General features: G+C 31.6%; 1 protein-coding gene across 44 annotated transcripts in view; it reads left to right on the top strand.

Annotated features, from left to right (window-relative positions):
* Nucleotides 1-21,591, top strand: part of LOC129802464 (sorbin and SH3 domain-containing protein 1) — a 139,172-nt gene that overhangs the window by 62,958 nt on the left and 54,623 nt on the right. For 10 of the 44 annotated variants that reach the window (XM_055848303.1, XM_055848309.1, XM_055848301.1 and 7 more), the window contains exons 2-3: nt 2,345-2,578; nt 2,736-2,798. The exons of 26 other annotated variants lie outside the window; for them this stretch is intronic. In XM_055848303.1, the coding sequence (XP_055704278.1) occupies nt 2,569-2,578; nt 2,736-2,798 (73 nt within the window). In that variant the 5' untranslated portion in view covers nt 2,345-2,568. Of the gene's footprint in view, nt 1-2,247; nt 2,579-2,735; nt 2,799-21,591 lie in introns of all 44 variants that reach the window. 8 more of the 44 variants (XM_055848305.1, XM_055848310.1, XM_055848302.1 and 5 more) reach the window with 2 other exon arrangements.

Genomic DNA, 21,591 nt, shown 5'->3' with positions numbered 1-21,591 from the left:
GTAAAGTAGTATAAATTGGACAATGGTACAATTTGGACAGGGCTTTTTTTCTTGATAAATTTAGTACTTCATTTTTATTTGTATATTTTTAATGCTTTAGTTTTATAATTTGGTTCCTTGTGCTTAAAAACTAATTTTGTTATTAGAAATTTTGTTGTTAGAAAAAAGCAATGTCCAACTTGTACCGGCGAATTGTCCAACTTGTAACTCTATGTCCAACTTGTATCACTTTACCCTAAATTAGAGGGACAACAAGTTTCACTGTATTATTGAAAGTTGGGGAAACTAAAGCACCATCCGATATGGGGTAGAACGGAACAGTGACTTTTATTTCCAAACTACAGAAAAAAATCGAAAAATTATTTGTAAATGTTTGTGAATTCAATGAATTCCTATTGGAGACTTACTAAATGCTCGTAGATTGTATAACCAACCAAAAAATTCGTAAAAGTTTGTATTTTTTCACAAACAATGTTCGTAACATGATCGCTTGATAAGAATTTTGTTCGTTTACAAACATTTGTTCGTAATTCTATGTTCGTAAACACACAGAATCATGTTCGTAAAATTTTGACATTTGTTCGTAAAGTTTTGCCAGAAAAACAAAAATATACGAACTAATTTTTGTAGAAGAACAAACGAATTTTTACGAACTTTTTGGTTGGTTATACAATTTACAAACAATTCATAAGTCTCCAACATTTACGGACAACATTTACGAACAATTTTACAAAATATTTTTTGCTGTGTGTTGAAATTTAACCACTTCAAATAAGTAGTTCCTTCTGAAAACTTATCATTTTATAATAACGTAGCATGGAATGAAACCGTATATATGTTTCAACTAAGATTCCTTTCCAAAATTTTATAAGATTGAGTTGTTATTGTTAGTTCCGAAAATTTAAAATTTAATTGTGAGCAAGGAAATTTTTAACATTCTAAAACATATTCCTTGACATGAAAAGTTAATTATGCATTATCTTATTAGAAATTTTAAAATTCTGAAACGATGAATTTTCTAAACTTTAAAATTTTCTTGAATGACTTGAATTATTTCATTATGTTTTAGAAAATATGTTTCTTTTTTTCATTTCTCACTTTTAATGAAAAATAGTTAAAGTATCTCACTGCGTTATGAATTAAAATACTTTACAATGGGAGTCAGAAAACTAGTTTAGTTTTTGTTAAACTGTGCCATAACTAATTTAAAAAATTGTAATAGATATTCTTATTACAAGTATCTTAACATCCACAAAAAACTAGATGAAAAAAAATTATTTTTATTCCAATAATTATTAAGAAATTAGTCGAAATGAGAACTTTTGTGCAATTCAAACGACATTTCTTGCAAAGTCAATGATTTTAATAAATATTGGACTAACTGAATTTTCAAATTGGAGGTTTAGCCCAGTTCTCTTTCGCGAATGTCTCAAAATTTTAAGTAACAACCAATTTTAGTGATTTTTCAAAATCTAATGGAATCATATGTCTTTAATATCCATCAGTCCTAATTCAAAATTTAAAAAAATCTTGTTTTTTAACCCTTTAAGTTCAAGTGAGACACCGGGACACCGGTGTACCAAAATCAAAAACATTTTTTTTTTTTTTGAATATAGAAAGTTATTTTGTCCTCTAAATAGGCAGATCAATTAGTTTTGATTTTTGGGTCACCGGTATCCCATTTGTCCTTAAAGTCCTTAAAGGGTTAAGAAATCAGAGAAGTTAAGCTGTTTTTCTAAACCTTAGGTATGAAGACCGTGTTATATAGACTTTAGACCTAAAATTTAGACATATGGTTTAACTTCTCTAATACCTTATCAGTAAAGATTTTAAAGAAAATTTTAACTTTGAATTAGATTATTAAAAGTCTTAAAAGTAATTTATCTATTAGATGATTAAATTTTTAAAATCCAATAAAACTGCTTGTTATTTATGTTTCTTAGATAGATTCTGCTCCATTAAGATGAAGGTTTCAGTTCCCTTTTCTTCCTGAACTGCCTCTTTTTCCCTATATATTTGCAGTATTATAGATTATCAATTATGCCCTAGACACACTTACGACTTAAGCCGAGAGACGACTTAGTGGAAATTTATGAAAATATAGTTTAATCATTATTTGGAATAAAATTACGCTAAGCCGTCTCTCGGCTAATCCTTAGGTCTGTCGCGGCCCTTACGATGCCAGTCTATGATGCGTTATGTCGAATCAGTAATCACAATAAGGCAAAAGAGGAATTTTTCTTTCAGTGATTCTGTGAGAAAACGAATAAACAGATGGGGAAAAAACTCACAATAGAGAGAGAGTTAGAGGAAAAGGATTATCAGTGGAATTTCATTGAGAAAGGAGGGTGGTGTGTTGTAAAAATTGTGTATACTTCACCTATTGTCGTTCACTATTGTTGATTGCTAACACAGTGAATGTGATCTAGAGACGGTGCAGGAAATTCGCAGTCAATTCTTGTGAAACGAGTTAAGTGGATTGCACTGAAGGAAGTCTTCCTGGATATTATTTTCCTCAACCACAATAACAAGCGACAGTCCATTGGAGCGGCGCAAAACGTGAGAAATATGGGACAGGGTTAGTTGCACCTGCAGTCTCCAAACTCCTTAGAATCCATTTCAGTGGGATTATTGGGAGAAATCCCAACTTGTGAATTCCACGGAGCGAAAGATATGCAATTCGATATCTATATATAAACGTGTGACATCGATCCAACAAAGTCGTCTTTTTCCAGAATCACAGTCAACAACACCAACAATAATAGCTCCAAAATTCAAGGCGACAGCACCTTCGTCAGGTACAAACGAGCACATTGGAGCTCTTTTTGTGAAATTCAGTTGATATAGTCTAGCCTTGGAAGAAGAGCAAATCTCTAAAGAGGATTTCCCAATGGTGTACAACGTCGAAAATATTTCTTTACATGGAATGGGGGGCAGTTCAATAGAGTGTGTTTTCTCACACAATTCATCCCCATCCCCTAGAGCTCCCAGAAGAATCATCCTTTAGCAACCCAAGGCATTTCTCCCTTCCCAACTCCCCATTTCTCCCATATCAAACTGTACTTGTGCACAGAGATTCCAATTGTTCATGGATAGAATCACAATCACAACATACTGGACAGACGGAATTACATTTCAGAGGGAATTTTTCATTTGTTCTAGTATCTCCTCAATTGTGTATCTTCTTTTGTGCGTCTTATAGTCCTTTAGAAGCGTAGTCCTTAAGCGGATTTGAAAATAAATTCCACTACGTATTTCTTCACTCAAACATGTTTCTGTCCCTTTGATATTCGTACAACAGAAGCCATCCTCATAGTTTGTTATAGTATATTTTCCGGAAGAAACAGTAAACTTTCTCAATTATCATCATTAGTATCTATTTTGCAAACCAGGAAAAGATGTTTTCTAGAAGAAGAACAAACATTTATCTAATTGACGTGTACATAAGTGAAAAATTAGTCTAAATCAGCAAAACAAATTTCCTCAAATATGTAATTTTAACTTGTGTATCAAGAACCCTATTCAAATATCAATTGAACAAATTACTGTAGGATTTTGCTATAACTTCTTCTCCTAATGGGCAAACTTTTCAAATATGCCATTTCGGCAGAAAGAACGAATTCATTTCATCCATATAGAAATTTTTACAATAACAAAGTCCTACATAATACCATATTTTATACGACTTCCAATAGAGTTCAAAGTTATGATGAAAGTTTACCAAATATTTGAAATGTAGGACGTATGAAACATTGAAAACTTTGGACTATTCTATACCACTAAATAGAATACTCAAAATACATACAGAATGCGTATCACATGGATTAAACATGTATGTTAAAATGTAGAAATATTTATTTCATATACAACTGCTATTCCATCCAAATAAAGCTTTTATTCATTTTATAATGGAATTTCCTAAAAAAAAATGTTCTCTAAAATGCTTTTGTTTGCATTTTTAAAATATTAAATTATATTTCGCGGGTGAATTGAAAAGCTTTTCAGCTTTTAAATTTGTGTTCAAAAAACATTGCTCTCAGAAAGCTTTGTTTCGTCACTTTTTTAAATTCATATTGATTAATGTATACAATTTTTTGGCAACAAAATAAATCTATTTTATTACCATACTTTCCAGCCATCAGTGGCCAAAATCAATTTGTAGATTTGCAATTTTTTTTTTGTGAAAAAAAATCTCTCTTAAACCAATAAAAGGTAATTGATCCTAAGAACCAAAAGAATAAATGATTTTGTTTATTTTTCACCTTATGAAAATAAGAGCACTTGAAGAGGTATATTCTTGCTAGGAAATAAATTTTTTTTTTCGCTAAATTTAAAATTATAATGCAATTAATTTAATTAATTTGGAGTTTTATCATATAGAGACAAACTAGAAATCTGGCAACAATAGAAAATATTGTGCAAATTGAAATATTAAGGAGTTACGTGGATCAGGCAGACTAAAAAAAACAGCATATTTACTTAAATCTTTTTTTAAACATAATAAAAAAAATAATTTGAGCTCTTAAACATGTGAAAGTACTACGTATAAAGTATTTTTTTCTGAAATTTTAACTTCAAAATTAAAAAAAAATCAAACGTTGGAAGCTAATTTCTCTATACGATTTTTGAAAAAAAAAACATGTTTTTCAATGGACAAGACTTCTCATTCATCTGACACTAAAAAACTAAATACTTCGTATTAGCTGATGAGTTAAACTCGTACTTAAACGGTAGAATTTTTTTAAATTTGATCACAAATTATTTTACAAGACAAAACGTGGTGAAAAATACGACAAAAATCGTGTCTTTACGTATTAAACTCTGTCAAAAATCTGGATTTCATTGAAAATAATACGGGCTTCAGACCTGAGACTTAGCCATATGGCTTAACTGCTCTAATTTCTTATCATTCACGATTTTTTGGAAAAATTTAACTTTGGATTGGATTATATAAGATAAATGGCCTATTAAATTATCAAAAAGCAATTAAATAGCTCGCTATTTAGGATTTTGAAATGTTCGGGAACTGGGCTAAATCTCTAGTCTGAAGACCGCTTAAAACACGTATCATTCAAGAACGAGTTTATTTCATCAGTTAATAGGAAATATTTAGCTTTTTAACGTCAGATTAATATACGCTGATACATCTTGTCCTCCGAAAAGTTTTTTTTTTTCAAAAAAAGTCTCTGAAAATCAAGTCTCAACAGCTGAATTTTTAAGATTTTTGAATGAAAATTTCAAAAAATATAGTTTAAATGTTATATTTTTAAACTTAAGAAATTAAATATTTATTACGTTGAAAAAAATATAGTGTTTTTTCAGTCTTTTTCACTCACCTATGCCCTTAAAAAAGTCTTAATATTTGTTGGAGTATTTTGAGAATAACTCAATGTTTTTTAATTATGACTTAAATTTTATTTAATTTATGAGTTTTTCATTTGCATAACGAGGTAAAAGTGCCACAGAATTATCCCTTTTTTCAACTAAAAACTAGATTTGTATAATTGACTTTGATTTAATACAAAATTTTAATTCCATTTATTTAAAAAAAAACCACTACAAATAGGGTACTACCCTCTTATGCCTAATGGCTTCTATACACTTGTAGAAATTTCTTCAAAAAATGCCTTTTTAAAGAAAATTTACCCTATCCTTGTGGGCAAAATCATCAAAAATTAAAAAAAAGGCAATTTTTGCCGAAAATTGCTTCTAGTGTGTAGACACCATAACGCACAATACATTTTGTTTTATAAACAGTTTTTTGACATTTCAATGAGTGTGAGTGAGATCTAGATCTAGTCATCTCGCTCACTCTTATGAGCAGCGAACAATAATTTTTGCTTGTAAACATGTTTCTAAAATTTCTCATGAGAATGAGCGAGATGATTAAATCTAGATCTCACTCACTCGCACTGAAATATCAAAAACATGTTTATTAAACAAAAATTTTTATGCGTTGACCATTGTAGGAAATTTTGAAAACATGTTCATAAACAAATTTATTGTGCGCTGGGCATTATGCATAGCACACAATAACTTTTGTTTTGTAAACATGTTTTTGTTTACAAAACAAAAGTTATTGTGTGCTATGCTTAATGCCCAGCGCACAATCAATTTGTTTATAAACATGTTTTTGAAACTATCCATGAGAGTGAGCGAGATGGCTATATCTATATCTCACTCCCTCTCACATGAAGCTCCGAAAACATGTTTACAAATAAAAGTTATTGTGCACTGGGCATTAAAATTTCATGGTATATAATAGCAATAATAAAGATCTAATAATAAACAATAAGATATTTGTACAAAATTATTCTAAAAATTATACTTTTAGTGTTCTTAAATATTTTCTGAAACTCCCAAAAATAAAGAAACCCTCTATTCTAGGACTTTTAAAATTAAATTTTCCACATTAAAAAATTTTAGAAAATTTTCACACAAAATATGCAATTAAATAAAATATTGTGTACAATATAACTGCACTATTCAACGGAAACTTTTGTTTATTTAAGATGCCTTCTTCGCAAAACAAATTTGATTAAAATAATTTATAAAATTAGCTTAATCATTACATTGTGGATGTCGTAACGTTTCATTTAATAAAGCAATAAAATTGTATTTTTAGAAAAGTGTATAAAACTGCTGACAAGATGGACACAAAGATGTCCAAATTGAAACAATTTGTTCATTAAAATTGGCAACTATCCAATTTTACCACTTTAAACCTTCCATCCTTAAACAATAGCCAGATGTAATTAAATTTTATAAAATATTTTTATCACCTCGCATCACCTGATAGGCTTCGGCTTGAAAGAATTCATAACCAATCAAAGAATGACTGAAATATTTCAGTTGATTGAATATTTAATTAAACGTAGACAATGCCTTAAGACTTTTACAGATACGGAGTTTCTTTTTCGATAGATAGATAGATTTTATTCATCAGTAATGCTTATGAGTATGAGCTCAAGAGTGACAAACGAGTACATTAACTGAGAGAAATCCGAAAAAGTTAAAATAACATTCCTGATATGTTAATTTTACCCTGCTGTATTGATCCGAAATCGGTGTAAATATTACCCTTTTTAGGTGTATTGAGGGTTAAAGTTACCCTTTTTCATGTTAATTTTACCCTTACAAAGGTGTAAAATTAACATTAAAAAATGTTGATATATTTTTGCACCTAAAAAGTGTTAAAGTTAAAGGAAAAAAGGTTAATCGCACCCTCTTTTTTTCTAAGTGTTGTAGTTTTCCCCGGCCACTGCCGTCTTAGCGTTGATAAACAACCCCTGGAGTAAAAACGGTGGGGACTCCATCACAGGCTATATTCCCAGCGAGCACAGCAGCTAAAAAAGGCAGCATTTTCAGCATATTTTTTCTGAAAAAGCTACCTGTTTTTAGCTAACTGTGCTTAAACTGAACCTGTTTTAACTAACTATACTCGCTGGGTTATGTCAATTAGAGTCAATTAGAGAACCAATGCTCAATAAAAGGACAAAGGTATAATTTGCAGAGCCACAAATTTGTCAATCTCCAAATTAGTTTATAGTAATTCAGTTGCAGACAGATAAGTAGATTGACAAAGTCATCATTTCGAAATCCCCTTTTCACTTAGGTTATTTTTCAATTCAATTCAATTCAATTTATTCTCTCACTATGCTTGATTGCGGCTGCCGACCGACTTCACTACCGATCTCATCAGGTAAACGGCAGAAACCACTGAATCACTGATCGTATATGCCAAATTTTGTACATGTTATATGTTAACAATTATACAATTATTTTTTAAACCATAAAATGTGAGTGGCAGTTGTTGTATGGAATCGGGAACAAGCATGGTGAGGTGTGAGTTTCAGCTTGGCCAAGAAGGCACGTGTTGCTGAAACTAATATATATACATATATATGGGAATGAAAGGACAAGAAAGGGTTATAATTAGGAGGATTAGGAATTGTCTAAGCCAGAAAAAGAGGCTTTTTATTTAGTTTAATTATTTAGTTAAATAATTCACGGAAATTGCACGAAGATTGATTTGAAAGAGTAATAAATTTTAAACTATTGCTATTTACAGATCTAGTCTATTTAGATCATTTTAAATTCAATAAAGAGAGCACATTGAATGTCCGCACGGTCAATGATGCATAAACTTGCAATTAGTTCATCAATCAATGTGAATGATTGTTTCGGGAAGCATCACACAGTCATATAGAAAATGTTCAAAGTTGTGTACTCATATTGGAGAGCATATAGGATTACTGGTGGAATTTATTGGCGAATTAATAATTAATTGATGTGGGCGATTGGGAGGCCAAATGTGTTCTATTGCACACACTATGTACATTTGTGAAAACATTCTAAACAAAATCGCATTCTTCATGCCTGAACCATCAGCGGTGTGTTTATTCTCTGTTGAATTTTTCTGCCACTTCCTCCAATACCCCAAGAGATTTTCCGCCAGATTTCCGTTCATGTGTGAATAAAAAAAAAGCCGTAACCATCGAAATATTGCTGAATGTTGGAAACACGCAATGTTTTCCCGGTGTTAGTGTGAAAATGACGGAATGGCGGGAAAAATTAAATGTGACATCAGCCACAAAATATTTTCCAGATTGTAGCCGGAAATCGATGATGTTGCGAGGATAGAAATTCCCTGTGGGACACTTTGCGCGTGTCTTTGCCACATACTTTCCATATATTACATTACCAGGCTGCATAAAGTGGAAATGTTATAAAATGTCGTTATCACTTTCATACTCTCGTGCAAATGTGAGAGGGCGGAGGGATAGAAAAAAATTAATGATCGGCAATAACTAATCGTGGAAAATGGTCCCTGGAGAGAGATTCCTATAACAGCAATTTTCACCTTCCGGGGCCCATTTACCGCATGTTAAATGTAATGTGTGGTGAGTTGAAAAATAGATTAGACAAGCCATTTTTCCCACTAGATGAAATTACATAGCACCACATTATAAATCTTGGCGTCATCGGTAGAAATTAAAATAAATTTCATTTAATTCACGAAACGGAACTTAACGACGATTTAATCAAAATTGGACACTTGCCCATGACTAAAATTGTTTTAATTTAACTTGGCGACATCACCGTATCCACCTTTTCAACGACTTTTGAAACCAAAAACAAAAAAAAAACATAGTTTTATTGCTTTATTAAGGGATACGTAACCACATCCCGTGATAAACAAAAAAAAATGTAGAAAATATTGCTTTTTAGTATTTATTATTATTAGAAATTTTATTTTATAAAGAAAATTGCAGAAATAAAATGAGGTTCTGAAGAAGAGTTATGCAATGTAAAAGATAACTTAAGAAGCGTATAGTTCAATTTAAATCATAAATTTCATAATTCAACAAAGCTTAATGAAGAGTTCTTTATTAATGTTATTGTCGCTTTTTATTAGCATATACTTTGGTACATCACAGCATTATCAACATAAAACTAAACATTTTATCCCATAAAATATTTTAATCCAAATTGTTTATCACTGATTGTTTATCAGTTTTAATACTTTCAAGTCCTGACCCTGACCGGTCAGAGAACCATCTTGTTACTAAAATATTATACATTGGTTTATATATTTATTTATATGTGGATAGTTATTACAACTGTATTTTTCAAACCTGCCTTAAATATTTCTTTCCATGGCTTTAATAGTGCCAACCTCTAAAAAATTAAACACAATTGAAGGGAAACTGGAAAAAATTTTAAGGAGTGCACTAGTTGCTAGCAATGACTATAACTCAGAAAAATGCTGTATAGGGGGTAGTGGGGCACCTTTGAAAATGGGATTTTTCTCCTACGTCTAAGTGAAACTGAACCATATGATAATGTAATTTAGTCCATTTACATTTAGAAAAAAGTCCAAGTCCAAGTGCATGTATTGTGTAGTGCTAATTGTACCTTGACAAAATCTTCCCCATACCTACCCATGTAAGTTTTTATTTTTATTTGAAAGTGAAAAAGAAAATATTTTTAAAAAATTGTCCAAATAACAAATTGTAGACCTGAGGAAGGAGACAACCCATCTCCGAAACGTTGTAAGAGGAGGAAATAGAGGAGATTTCTTAAAGGTCTTTACCGTGTTTTGACTTCAATAATCCATTGATAGACCGAAAGATCCATTTAAATGTAATTTAGCTTCTCAATCTGTTTGTGTACCTAAATTATATCACAATAAGGCTCAATTTTATTTGAAAATAGGGGGAAGTGGGACACCTGTAAAAGTGGGAAACCTTTGAAATTGGTTTTTTTCACCTATGTTTAAGTCGAGCTGAGCCATATCATAATGTCATATCAAAATTACTTCGTCCACGGATACCGAAAATTTTTGGAACGAATATGTTACAGATGTAGGAATAATATTGTTATAAAAAAATGTCGGGAAAACTGGGGCAAAAAGTCACAAATCGAAAAATTCAAAATTCAATATCTTCCAAGGTAAAAAAGATAGCGGCTCAATTTTTTTTCTATAGATAGCCTCCATAGACCTTCTAACGTCGTAAGTTTCTTAGAAATCGAACAAGGAATTTAGAAAATAAAAAATATCGAATTTTTTAGCCCTATTTTTGAAATATTTTCCTTGCAGAAGATAACAATTATTACCTCTTATTTTCCAAAATTGATGCACTGGTGAATATTTTCTAAATAATTTGGATTCTTTGAATATGAATTCGCTATCTATTTTAGAATTTCACAAAAGTTGTTTTCTCCAGAAATCCTTTTATTAAAAACGACCACTTGGGGTAAAAAGTAACAAAAGGTATAGAGCAAAAAGTAACAAAAAAGCGAAGCAATTTCTGATGTCTCACGGCGAAAAGAAACGTCATTATCATGTCTTAATAATTAATTTAATAACATATTGAAAAAAAAAAGTATGTGTTCGAAGTTTGAATCGTCCAAAGGTAGCGCGCTTAAATAGAATTGAATTTATTTTCATCTCAATTTTCCAACCCCCCAAGCGTTCACAGTCTCAGCGCTGATGTCAACCTTCGGGATAAAACTGTGGACATATTGTCCACTATCTGGTTCTATGTTTGTGATTTACAATGTATGTTTTACATTGGGGCTAGACCAGTCAAACCCAAGTAGCAGGATTTCCAAGCTAATCTAATCAGCTGACTTCAAATTTTATTATAACCTGCCGTCTTAACTTCTCTATACGCAAAATCGTCCTTTTTAACAATTCCAAGAAATATAGAAGCACAAATTAAGTGTTTTTTAATTTTATGTCACAGAGAACCACATTTTACTCTTGACATCGGCAAAACTCTGCATGTTTTCCTGCCAAAGCGACATGACTCACTCACCGGGATTTGTGGTGACGCGGGAAAGTGGGAAAATGCTGAGAAAGACATAGAACACAGACGACACAGGAAACATTATAAGAGCACCGTGACAAAGTGCAGGTGCAAAATAAATCGGTACAGAATGCAAGTGATGCTTGTCAGAAAATTAGAGACGCACCTTCATACTAAACAATTGTAACCTAATTTTATCGTGATATTCTACATGCTGGCACACCAAATGTACTCTCTTGATGAATGGTTGACATAAAATTGTCTCAAAGGAATAATACTAAAAAAAAAGAATATAAACTAAACATAGAGCGTAAATTAAATCTTCTCATGTTTAACAATGTAAGGGATTATTGATGTTCTTCGTGAGTGTTTCTTGTGTTGAACACATAATATACATTTTATGGATATATAGTGTAAATAAATATTTGACAAACTGAATTAACAATGATGAATGATATTGGATATAATGATGTGGAGGTGAAAGACAAACATACTGCGTAATGGTGAATTAGTCAAATAATTGAGCCATTAAAATGTTTTTATTCCTGTCACAAGTAACTCTTGAAATTCCGATCATCTGTTACGAATTAGAATCTTTGCGTCATTTTCCGCACAATTGTGGGTGTATTGTGTTGGAAATGTGCTAGGAAAATGTTAAATAATGTGAAATAGACGGAAATGGTATAACACGAAAGAGCGGTAAATAAATTGGTTCCATTTGCAATGATTGAATGAAAAGTTCTAATTTTGAGTATTAAATATTAAAAAAAAAACTGAGATTATTTAAATATCTGAAACATAGGTAATACATAACATGCCTAGTGTGTCAAGGACAACGAAAAATTTAAATTAATAGAAAATATAAAAACATGAGTATCAGAACTTTGGAAAATTTTCAGAAACTTATAGGGTAAATGTCCTAATTCAAAACCATTTCCAGACGCTTTAACTTTGACAAAGGTTCCACACATTAAGTTCACTTTTTTTCTGAAGAGAATTACATAAATTTGCTCCTTTACTCTTCAAGAATGTTACTGTTTAATGAAAATTCTTTAAATATAATTTGAAAACTTCTTAAATACAAGAAAAATACGCGAGTGTAAAATGCTGCTATTGGAAGCAAATTAATCCAAATGGAGACAAGGGAAATTTTCTAATTGGAGACAAACAGTATAAGTGAAACCGCGACGAAAGGCTTCAAAAACCTTGTTGAGTTGCTCCTGAGTGCAGGATTTGTTCTTATTCCTGGTCTTTTCTCCTTTCCCAAAAACAATAAGAAAATCTCTCCAAAAAAAATCATATTTCCGGGGTTTCCTATTGAAGCATTTACATACACTTCAGAAAAAAACTCTTTTTGTTCACGAAATAGGTAATTATTTCATTTGAAAACTTCACGTACCGTTAACAATGAAGATGAGCACTTCATTTAACTAAAATTATCCAGAAATATGACATAAATGTTAAGCAAAACGAATAAACAACAGTCACCTCATTGTGTTTTTCATTAGAAAACATGGTCGATCGATGAAAAATTCGATGGTGAAAACGTATACTTTTAATTTTTCTGAGAAATTCACAAATTAAAATTTGTGAGTATGAATGGATTTTCGCGTTATTTGGAGCAAAATTAACTAAATAATGAAACTGTGGTATAGAAAATATATAAATATAATAATTTAGTACTGTATTTATCATGAAAACAATCACGTTTCCATTTGGAGTAGCGAAAAATTTCCATTTAGAGCAAGTTTTGAATTAGCTTAATTTGCACTATTCTAATAACCGAAAATTTTAACAAATGAAAAAATTGAAAATTAATATTTTGGGAACATTTGCCAGCGGTTTTCGTAGCATTGATATTTGAAAATTTTAAATTTTTTTGTGATATAGGATAGAGGATGGTAAGGAAATTTTATGCATACATTTTTGAAACCATTTTACAAAAACATGTCATACCTTGTAATTATGAAATACCTTGAAAATTTTAGGTGTGAATCCCTCTAATCACACCTATTTTTAAATGTTGTTTCGATAGAATTGCTGTAATGGTTCAAATGGACCATAAGTATCGCTTTAGTAACATAATGGTTATACATATACCATTTCTTTCAAAGAATAAAAAAAATACTTCCAAGAATTTAAACTGTCCCTTCGCTACTACCCCACCCTCCCCTAAATGATATACGTACCTCTTAATATACAAATCAATAAAAGAATTATATCATATATTTATTTACATTAAATATAAACTACAAAGTATTATGTAAATAGCAGCATTAATCATTTTTTCGTTACTTAAGCAAATTACCAGGCGTCTCCATTGCATAAAGGCAACATTGAGAGCAAGGTGAACAAAATTAAGTGATGGACAGAAAGAAGCAATAATTCACAGTGATGAATCCCAAAATAAAACAACTCATGCAACCTGACTTCCGGACCGATTCTTTTTATTGACCACCAGTGATTTTCTCATTATCATTGTTCAACTGAAGTGTGTGATTCCTCTTTTTATTCAATTTCAATGAAATACTCATGAAACATTGACTTCACAATGATAATATGTACGAAAGATTGAGTCGCTTTTCAATCACTGTTAAATGATGCGTAGCAATATATCCTGCGTATTTAAATTTATGACCGTCTTTATACTCCCACGCATGGGATAATACTGACAAATTGCTGCAAAAATGTCACAATAAAGAGAGAATTGACTTTAGCAGACAATTTAGAACTATATGCTGATCTGTGATTAAAAATATATTAAAAAAAAAGATTGATACATGAATAAAATATAGATGATTGTACTGTAGATTGATAAGGGTTACATTTGTATCTCTATGTGATGATAATCTCCAAATATGAATTTGTACTGAATGCAATTAAAATTGATCAAAATTCCTTGCCAAATGTATACGAGGATGTGCGGAATTAGTGGCGTATCAATGTGAAAATTACACAATAGCCGTTGTTAAAATTCTGCAGGCAACGACACAGAATAGTCAGTAAACAGTGAAAAGAATGTGTATATATTTTGCGGGAATCGGAACTGAAATGAGAATATAATGGCTAAATTGCTGGCAATCAATGTGCATTGAGCACGAGTGTTGGAAACATGGAATAATTATGCAAAGTACCTAATCATTTGATGATTACACGACTCATGATTACGTATTATTCACTGTCATCCGATAAATCATTGGCTTCCAGCCCACATCATTCACTCCCACAGGGACAATCCACCCAGTTACTTCAGGGGGGGATGCTTCAACCACTCTGTATGACCATGGGCAAGCGGGTGGTGACAGAATGAGATGACATACACTAATGATGTGATTTATGCAAGGGGGAAACCCATGAGCACCGTTCCTCTTCAGCTCATCCCTATAAGTTTATCCATGAATTTCACATAATTCACCGGCGACGCGCTGGTGGCGGTCAAGAAAGGCAAACCAAGCTCCCGCCAATAATTTCCATTCACTATACTGGACATCATCATTCGAGCCAACCGCTATTATCCACAACTGTTACCCGGTCACTCCGGCCACCTTCTCATTCAGTGATTTATTGGTCGATTTATCCAACTAATGTATAACAGGCAGCATGAGACGTAATTTTATTCACCCCCTATATCAGGAAACTCTGAATTTAGGAGTTATTCCTCCATAAAACCAATATTATGAATGAAAATATTGAATAATATCACAGATATGTTCAATAGTTAAACGATATTTAAAAAGTTAAAAGTTTTCTTACGAAGGAGATCTATTAGAAAACTGTGTATGTGTACACTTCCTTTTGAAATTCCTTCGCCACTTTTAAAATTCATGAATAGGGGAATGTAGGCATGGTCTGCACAGAATGAACCTTCAAACGATACGAATTTTCTTCTTGTTTGCAAAGATCTGACCTACCATTTCTCATCTCGTTCCATGAACTTAATAATAATCTATCTTATGGCTAAGCAATGACAAACTACCTCTTTGCACACAAAGAGAAAATTTGCGTTGTTTGAAGGTTCACTCTGTGCGAACCATATGCCAACATTCCCCTAATCTTTCGATCGAACGTATAATCTTATCGCAGCTGTTCCGGTGTTCGCCAGAGAATTCGTTCTTTTCAAATTAAAAGACTCCGAATTTTTGCCAAAGCTTTCAACCCTTGGTGTGGGTCTTCATCAGTGGGTCAATTACAGTCGTTTTTAATAATTTGAAAATTCGTCTTTCGTCTGCTTAGATATATTATACTTTGCCACTTTAACTTATTATCGGGTTTTTTTTAACTATTTTCATTTAAATTATTATGTGTTCTAGTTTCTTCTTGGTGTTATCTTCGTCACAGCCTTTGTTGAACCTGCTGCAATTACACAGAATTACGCCAGATATATATTCTTGGTTTTTAGTAACGGTTCTGAAAATACTCTTCTGCTAAGAGATTCTGAAAGAATCTAACAATCTCGAGGTAGATGAGTTGAAAGCCTTATTACTGAATAGGTACTCAACTTGATATCCTCGGTTTTTTGATCAGAAAAACATGAAAAATTTCAGAAGAAAATCCAAATGTAATTTTTCAAAATACCGGTTTTCGCTAACTTTAGAAATTCACAATTGGTTCAGAAGCTAAATTATATCTTAGTAAGGTCTAGTTCCATTTAAAAATGGAATAAGGATATTTATTTCAACACTGAGAAAAATACGAGAGTGCGATTAACTTTTTTTCCTCATAACTTTAACATTTTTAGGTGTAAAAATATATCAACATTTTTTAATGTTAATTTTACACCTTTTTAAGGGTAAAATTAACATGAAAAAGGTTAACTTTAACACCTAATACACCTAAAAAGCATAATATTTACACCGATTTCGGATCAATAATGCAGGGTAAAATAAACATTTCCGGAATGTTATTTTAACTTTTTCGGATTTCTCTCAGTCAGTGAAGAATGTTTAATTTTCTATTATAAGTTTGTTTTTAATCTAATTACTTCACAGGCAAAATTGGTCAATTCATAATTTCAAAATTACATATTTTCCAAAGTAAAACAAGAGAATACTTCAAACTTTTACCACAGATAATTTTCGTTAATCTTTCAAAAAATCATTGAAAAAGCTTGGGCCAATTTTTTGCAAAATTGGAAAAACCTCATTTTTGACCTATTTTTGAGGGATAGGGAACGTACGAAAGGGGAGAAGTAAAGAGGTTGGGTACGAGATATTGTCATTTGAGGAGGGGTCATTGAAGACCGGAAGTCGATATCTCTTACCGTTTAAGCTCCAGAACAGTGAGAAGTTGAAAAAAAGTCGATTATATAACTGTTCTCTCTTTGAGTTCGAGCAGTAATAAACAATATGGAAAATAAAAAAATATTGAAATTTTGACCACTATTTTTAGAATATTTTATTTACAAAATATATTAACACTGAATAACTTAACTAAAGTACTCACTCTAATGGCGTAAATATAAAAAAATTATTCCCATATTGAAGCAAATTGCTTATTACACCTGCTATAAAATTTTCCTATAAAAATATGTCAGCTTGATATTTTTACGGTATTTTATCTGACAAAATTTATCCTAGCAATTTTGAGGATCTCTGCAAAAGAGATTTTTAGTAGATGGATCGAAAAGCATACTTATTTACTAATAAGATAGAGAAAGGTAACCTTCAAAGAAGTTTTAGAATGATAAACTTCCTATAATTTTTATTGCTTAAATCGATTAAATTCTCAAATGCAAAGAACAAATGATGCCCTAGTCTCTCCTAGGATTTTTAATTATAACTACATAAACGTGATTAATAGAGTAAAAGTAATTAGCTCAATTGTAATATTAAGGATTTACTGCTTTTCACATTCTTTATATCACTTTTTCGACTAGTAGATTGATATAACCAAGGTAGATCAAGATATTGTAGGTTAATATCTAAAAATGGCGATATGTGGTTACTCCACCCTATAATACAGAAGACTTATTAGACAAGTAATTTCTCAACTTCTTTATAGATGTTCTAGAACAATTTTATAGATGTAGTATTCATACTACATCATTCATTTAAAGTTTGATATTTTAATAAAAGAAATGACAAAAAGAAAAGTAAAAGAGAATAATCATAAAGAGTTATATTCATCGTAGTATTATACTACATGAAATGGATGTGATTAAGTGTTTAAGCTATGAAAAAAGAAATTGTGGAAAACTGTATGTGAAATGATAACTTTTCTTTCAAAAGATAGCATTTAAAAAAATCCAATTAAGAAGAAAAATCACTTGTATCTTTAGGCAGCTGCTAAGACTATAATCCACAACCCAGATAGAGAATGGAAGAAAAATGAGAGTATACCTTCAAATGGTGTATAATTATTCATTTCTGTTTCAAATTACACACTTTTTCACTGAGCTATAAAAAAGAATTACCCTTGCAATTTTCATAAAAATTTTATTACGAAAAAATTATTCTTCCTGTTTAAATATTTTACATCGTAATTTCCGCTCCATGAGTCTTTTGTGTTGGCTGTTTTCAGCAAATATACATTGCAAGGGCTCTCGTTGTGCTTTTGAATCCTTTCTGAACGATACCTGAAGCCCAATGAAGCGGCAAGATGAAAGAGAGAGAGAGAATCGAGAGGATGGAACGGAACTGCGATATTTTTTACAAATTCCCGTTTAATCTCTGTATAAATGAAATTATGTATTCTTTATGCCAGGAAACGTCTCCTCTTGATTATTTAGCGCGACTGAATAAGTAAAATCAAATGGTGGCTTTAGAGAATAATGGTCTTTCCTGAAATTCATTGCAAATGGTAGCTTTTGTGGTTCGAAGTAAAATCCATCCTTTTTCGAGTAGGTTCAAACTTCGCATGGAGCACCTTTAGTAAACGTAGGGGGAAGTGCGGCACCTTTAAAAGTGGTGCACCTTTGAAATTGTGATTCTTCTGCATAAAAAACTGCACAAACAGTTTGAGAGCTAAATTACATTATGATATGGCTCAGTTCCACTTAAACATAGGTGAAAAATCCGAATTTCAAAAGTGCCCCACTTCCCCCTAAAGCACAAAAATAATATCCGCTAAAAATCGGTTTTTCTGGTCGTTCAGTTATTTTCAAATTTTGGTATAAAAACTCAGGAATGAACTACTTGTATGTTGTTATATTAACGTACAAAAAATATTTCTAAAATTTATTCTAAATATTTTTCTAAAAGTGGTACAAGTTGGACAGTGGTACAAGTTGGTCAATGGTACAATTTGGACAGAGCTTTTTGTCTTGATAAATTTAGTACTTCATTTTTATTTGTATATTTTTAATGCTTTAGTTTTATAATTTGGGTCCTTGTGCTTAAAAACAAATTTTGTACTGTATTTATCAAGAAAAAAGCCATGTCCAACTTGTACCGGCGAATTGTCCAACTTGTAACACTAATTCCAAATTATATCACTTTACCCTATCTAATAAAAATCTAAAATAGAAATATTCTAAAATATTTCTAAAAAATTAATCGTCGATGTCGAATATCCTTTGTTAAGTGTTTTACACAATTGAACCATTTTTTGTCATAAATTATTTTTTTGAGGGAATTTTGACAGGTAACCTACTATTAAAAAAATCAAAAGAAGCAATTTTTGAGGAAAATTGATTGCAACATTTAAAGACATTTAGGTATAACAAAACCAGTTGGATGAAAATTTATAAACCAAAAAACATTTACGATTTTGGTTGGATTCGTAAGACCTCTTATTCTGTAGGGCACACCTTATTATTAAAATTCATCTAATTACTTTTAATTAAGAAGTTAGGTGAGTTTATTCAAAACTCAAGTATCTTCTTTTCTCTCTGTTCTAATATCTTTCTGTAAACATTATAATAGGCCCTGTAAATCTAATAAACAAGAATTATTTACAGGTACCTTTCGGAATATTGCATACAAGTTCGATATTCAGTTAAATTGGTTGAAAAGATTCTAAAGAATCTGACCTTAAAAGCATGTAATATTTTTTTAAGTTACTTAAATCTTTAAAAAACAATTTGTTTATCGATATTTTTACATAAAAAAAACAATTCGTAATAAAATATGCAGATATTCCAAAATATTCAGTTTATGAATCCCATTTACCGCAAACTTATCATGTCATATAACGTATTATTCTGTCCAGCTTTCGTTGCTATCCATGCATCGTGCACCATTGAAAAAATTCAAAAATGCATAAAGGAAAGAGTATTTCATATCAATGGAAGAAATAGCGTATAGAGAGCTTTTTGCATATAAGTCCACCATGCAAACAACTTGGTATTTGTTGAAAGCCTAAAAGTTCAACACAAAAGTGGTTGGTACAAGGATTGTAGTGGGTTTGTCGATGTGTGTAAGGTATGATTGAGAATGGGAAACGGTGCATGTAAAACACTGCCATGCATCGCGAGCTTTTGCATATATAGCTTTGCAGATTGTCCTGTAATTTGCCCAACAAACAAGAGCTTAGGGTCCAATGGTAAAACCAACACCTATTCGACTCCACTGCAATTCTAACTTTGTGCCTTTCACAGGGAAGATTCAAAGCCACATCCTGAGTGACTGACACTCCATGGGAAAGTGGACTAAAGATAATCGGGCATAGTATAGAGCCCATTCTTCCTCACGGAATCCCATTGGGTGTGACTGTGGGGATAGTAAATCAAATTATGATTCCATAAACCCATGGACAATACAGAGAACTAGGAAACTGTGTCCAGTCTTGTGGATATTAAATTAAATAGAATGTCCACAAGGAAATTCAGCGTGAAGAGTCTTATTGTATATGGCACGTATAGAAACCACTAACCAAATACACAAACATACACAAATGGCCTTTGTGAGCCTCAGAATTCTAATCACACCGCAAGAATTGAATTGCAAATTACCCAAGCAACCCCAAAGTGGAAGAGGGGTTTCGCTGGAATCACATGAGATTCTAGAGAATGATGGGATTCGTAAAGGATTAGGTTGGGGAGTGAGTGTTGGCAGAAATTGCCTGTCTTCCTCTTTCCTGACATTTTCACTCTCTACACTTTAACATTTTTGGACAAATTGTCGAAGAGGTTTACAATTGTGAAACTTTTCGTACCGGTAATCTCGGACCCTTACATATCTTAGCGATATTTGTTATTTGGTTTAACCAGTGTTAAAAATGAGGAGTTGGTAGGCTTGACTAGATTCATAACCTGCCACCACTTAAGCCTGTCACGCGCTTTTAGAGATATAAAATTTGATCACCCCTATTTATAAGGAACACTAGAATAAAACGAAAAGATATCATATTAATTGCATTTTATTAGAAATTAAATAAATTTTAGGGTAAGTGTGCCAAATTTCGGCATAGTTACAAATAAGCACCGAAGTCCAAAGTTTGAAATGCAATATTTTTAATACATATTAAAATTTCTTCTTACTTCCTTTTCGGGAGGGTTGTATGAAACCTTGAAAACTAGTTTATCATCTTCGTTTTCTTTAAATTAGTTCCTCAAATATTGAAAAATTAATAAAAATACAGACAATGCTTTGGGTAGTATTTCGGCCACTTTGAGTGTAATATCGGCCACCATGTTTGTTACCACCTTTTGTGAAGCAACGGATAGAAAATTTCAAAACGTCATACGGAACAATTTATAAATATTTACTTTAATACTTTTATATTACCCACAAGCCTTGAGATCTTCCGTGTAATTTGTACTGAAAACCTGAAGAGTCTACCTTGGGATCCCAAATTTACGCGCAGATTCCCTTAGCAGTTTGACCTGCCTGAACTCTTCCTAGGCCTATTCCACATCATCTTATTTATAGAGGCGATGCTTGTTCTCTATCGGCATTGTACAACTCAGAAATTGAAAAAAAAATAAAATGAATAAGAAATTTAGGAAAGCAAATGATGTTGCCGGAATAGGCAGCATTACCTCACAAAGTATCTACTTTTTTACGCGAAATACAGGATCAAGCTGGGAAATTTTACGCGAAATTTAAAGAATGATTCACTATTAACTTAAACAGAAAGAATCTTTAATGAAAACTAATAAATTTTCATGAAAAAGCATCGAATGAAAACCCTCTGCACTTCACCAGAAATCACAAGACTGCTAGAAACACAATCGATCTGTCACATTTTTTGTAAAACTCTTTCCACACTGAATTTCTACAACATAATTTAAATTCAAATTATTCCTTAATCTTTAACTATTTTAGTGTTACAGTAGAGTTACTGAGGTTATGTTTTTTAGTACGCGACATGCAATGTTATCATAATTATTTTAATA

The sequence above is a fragment of the Phlebotomus papatasi genome, chromosome 2 (genome assembly GCF_024763615.1).
Source record: "Phlebotomus papatasi isolate M1 chromosome 2, Ppap_2.1, whole genome shotgun sequence".
Classification (NCBI taxonomy): domain Eukaryota; kingdom Metazoa; phylum Arthropoda; class Insecta; order Diptera; family Psychodidae; genus Phlebotomus; species Phlebotomus papatasi.
This window is presented reverse-complemented; position numbering and strand designations above follow the sequence as displayed.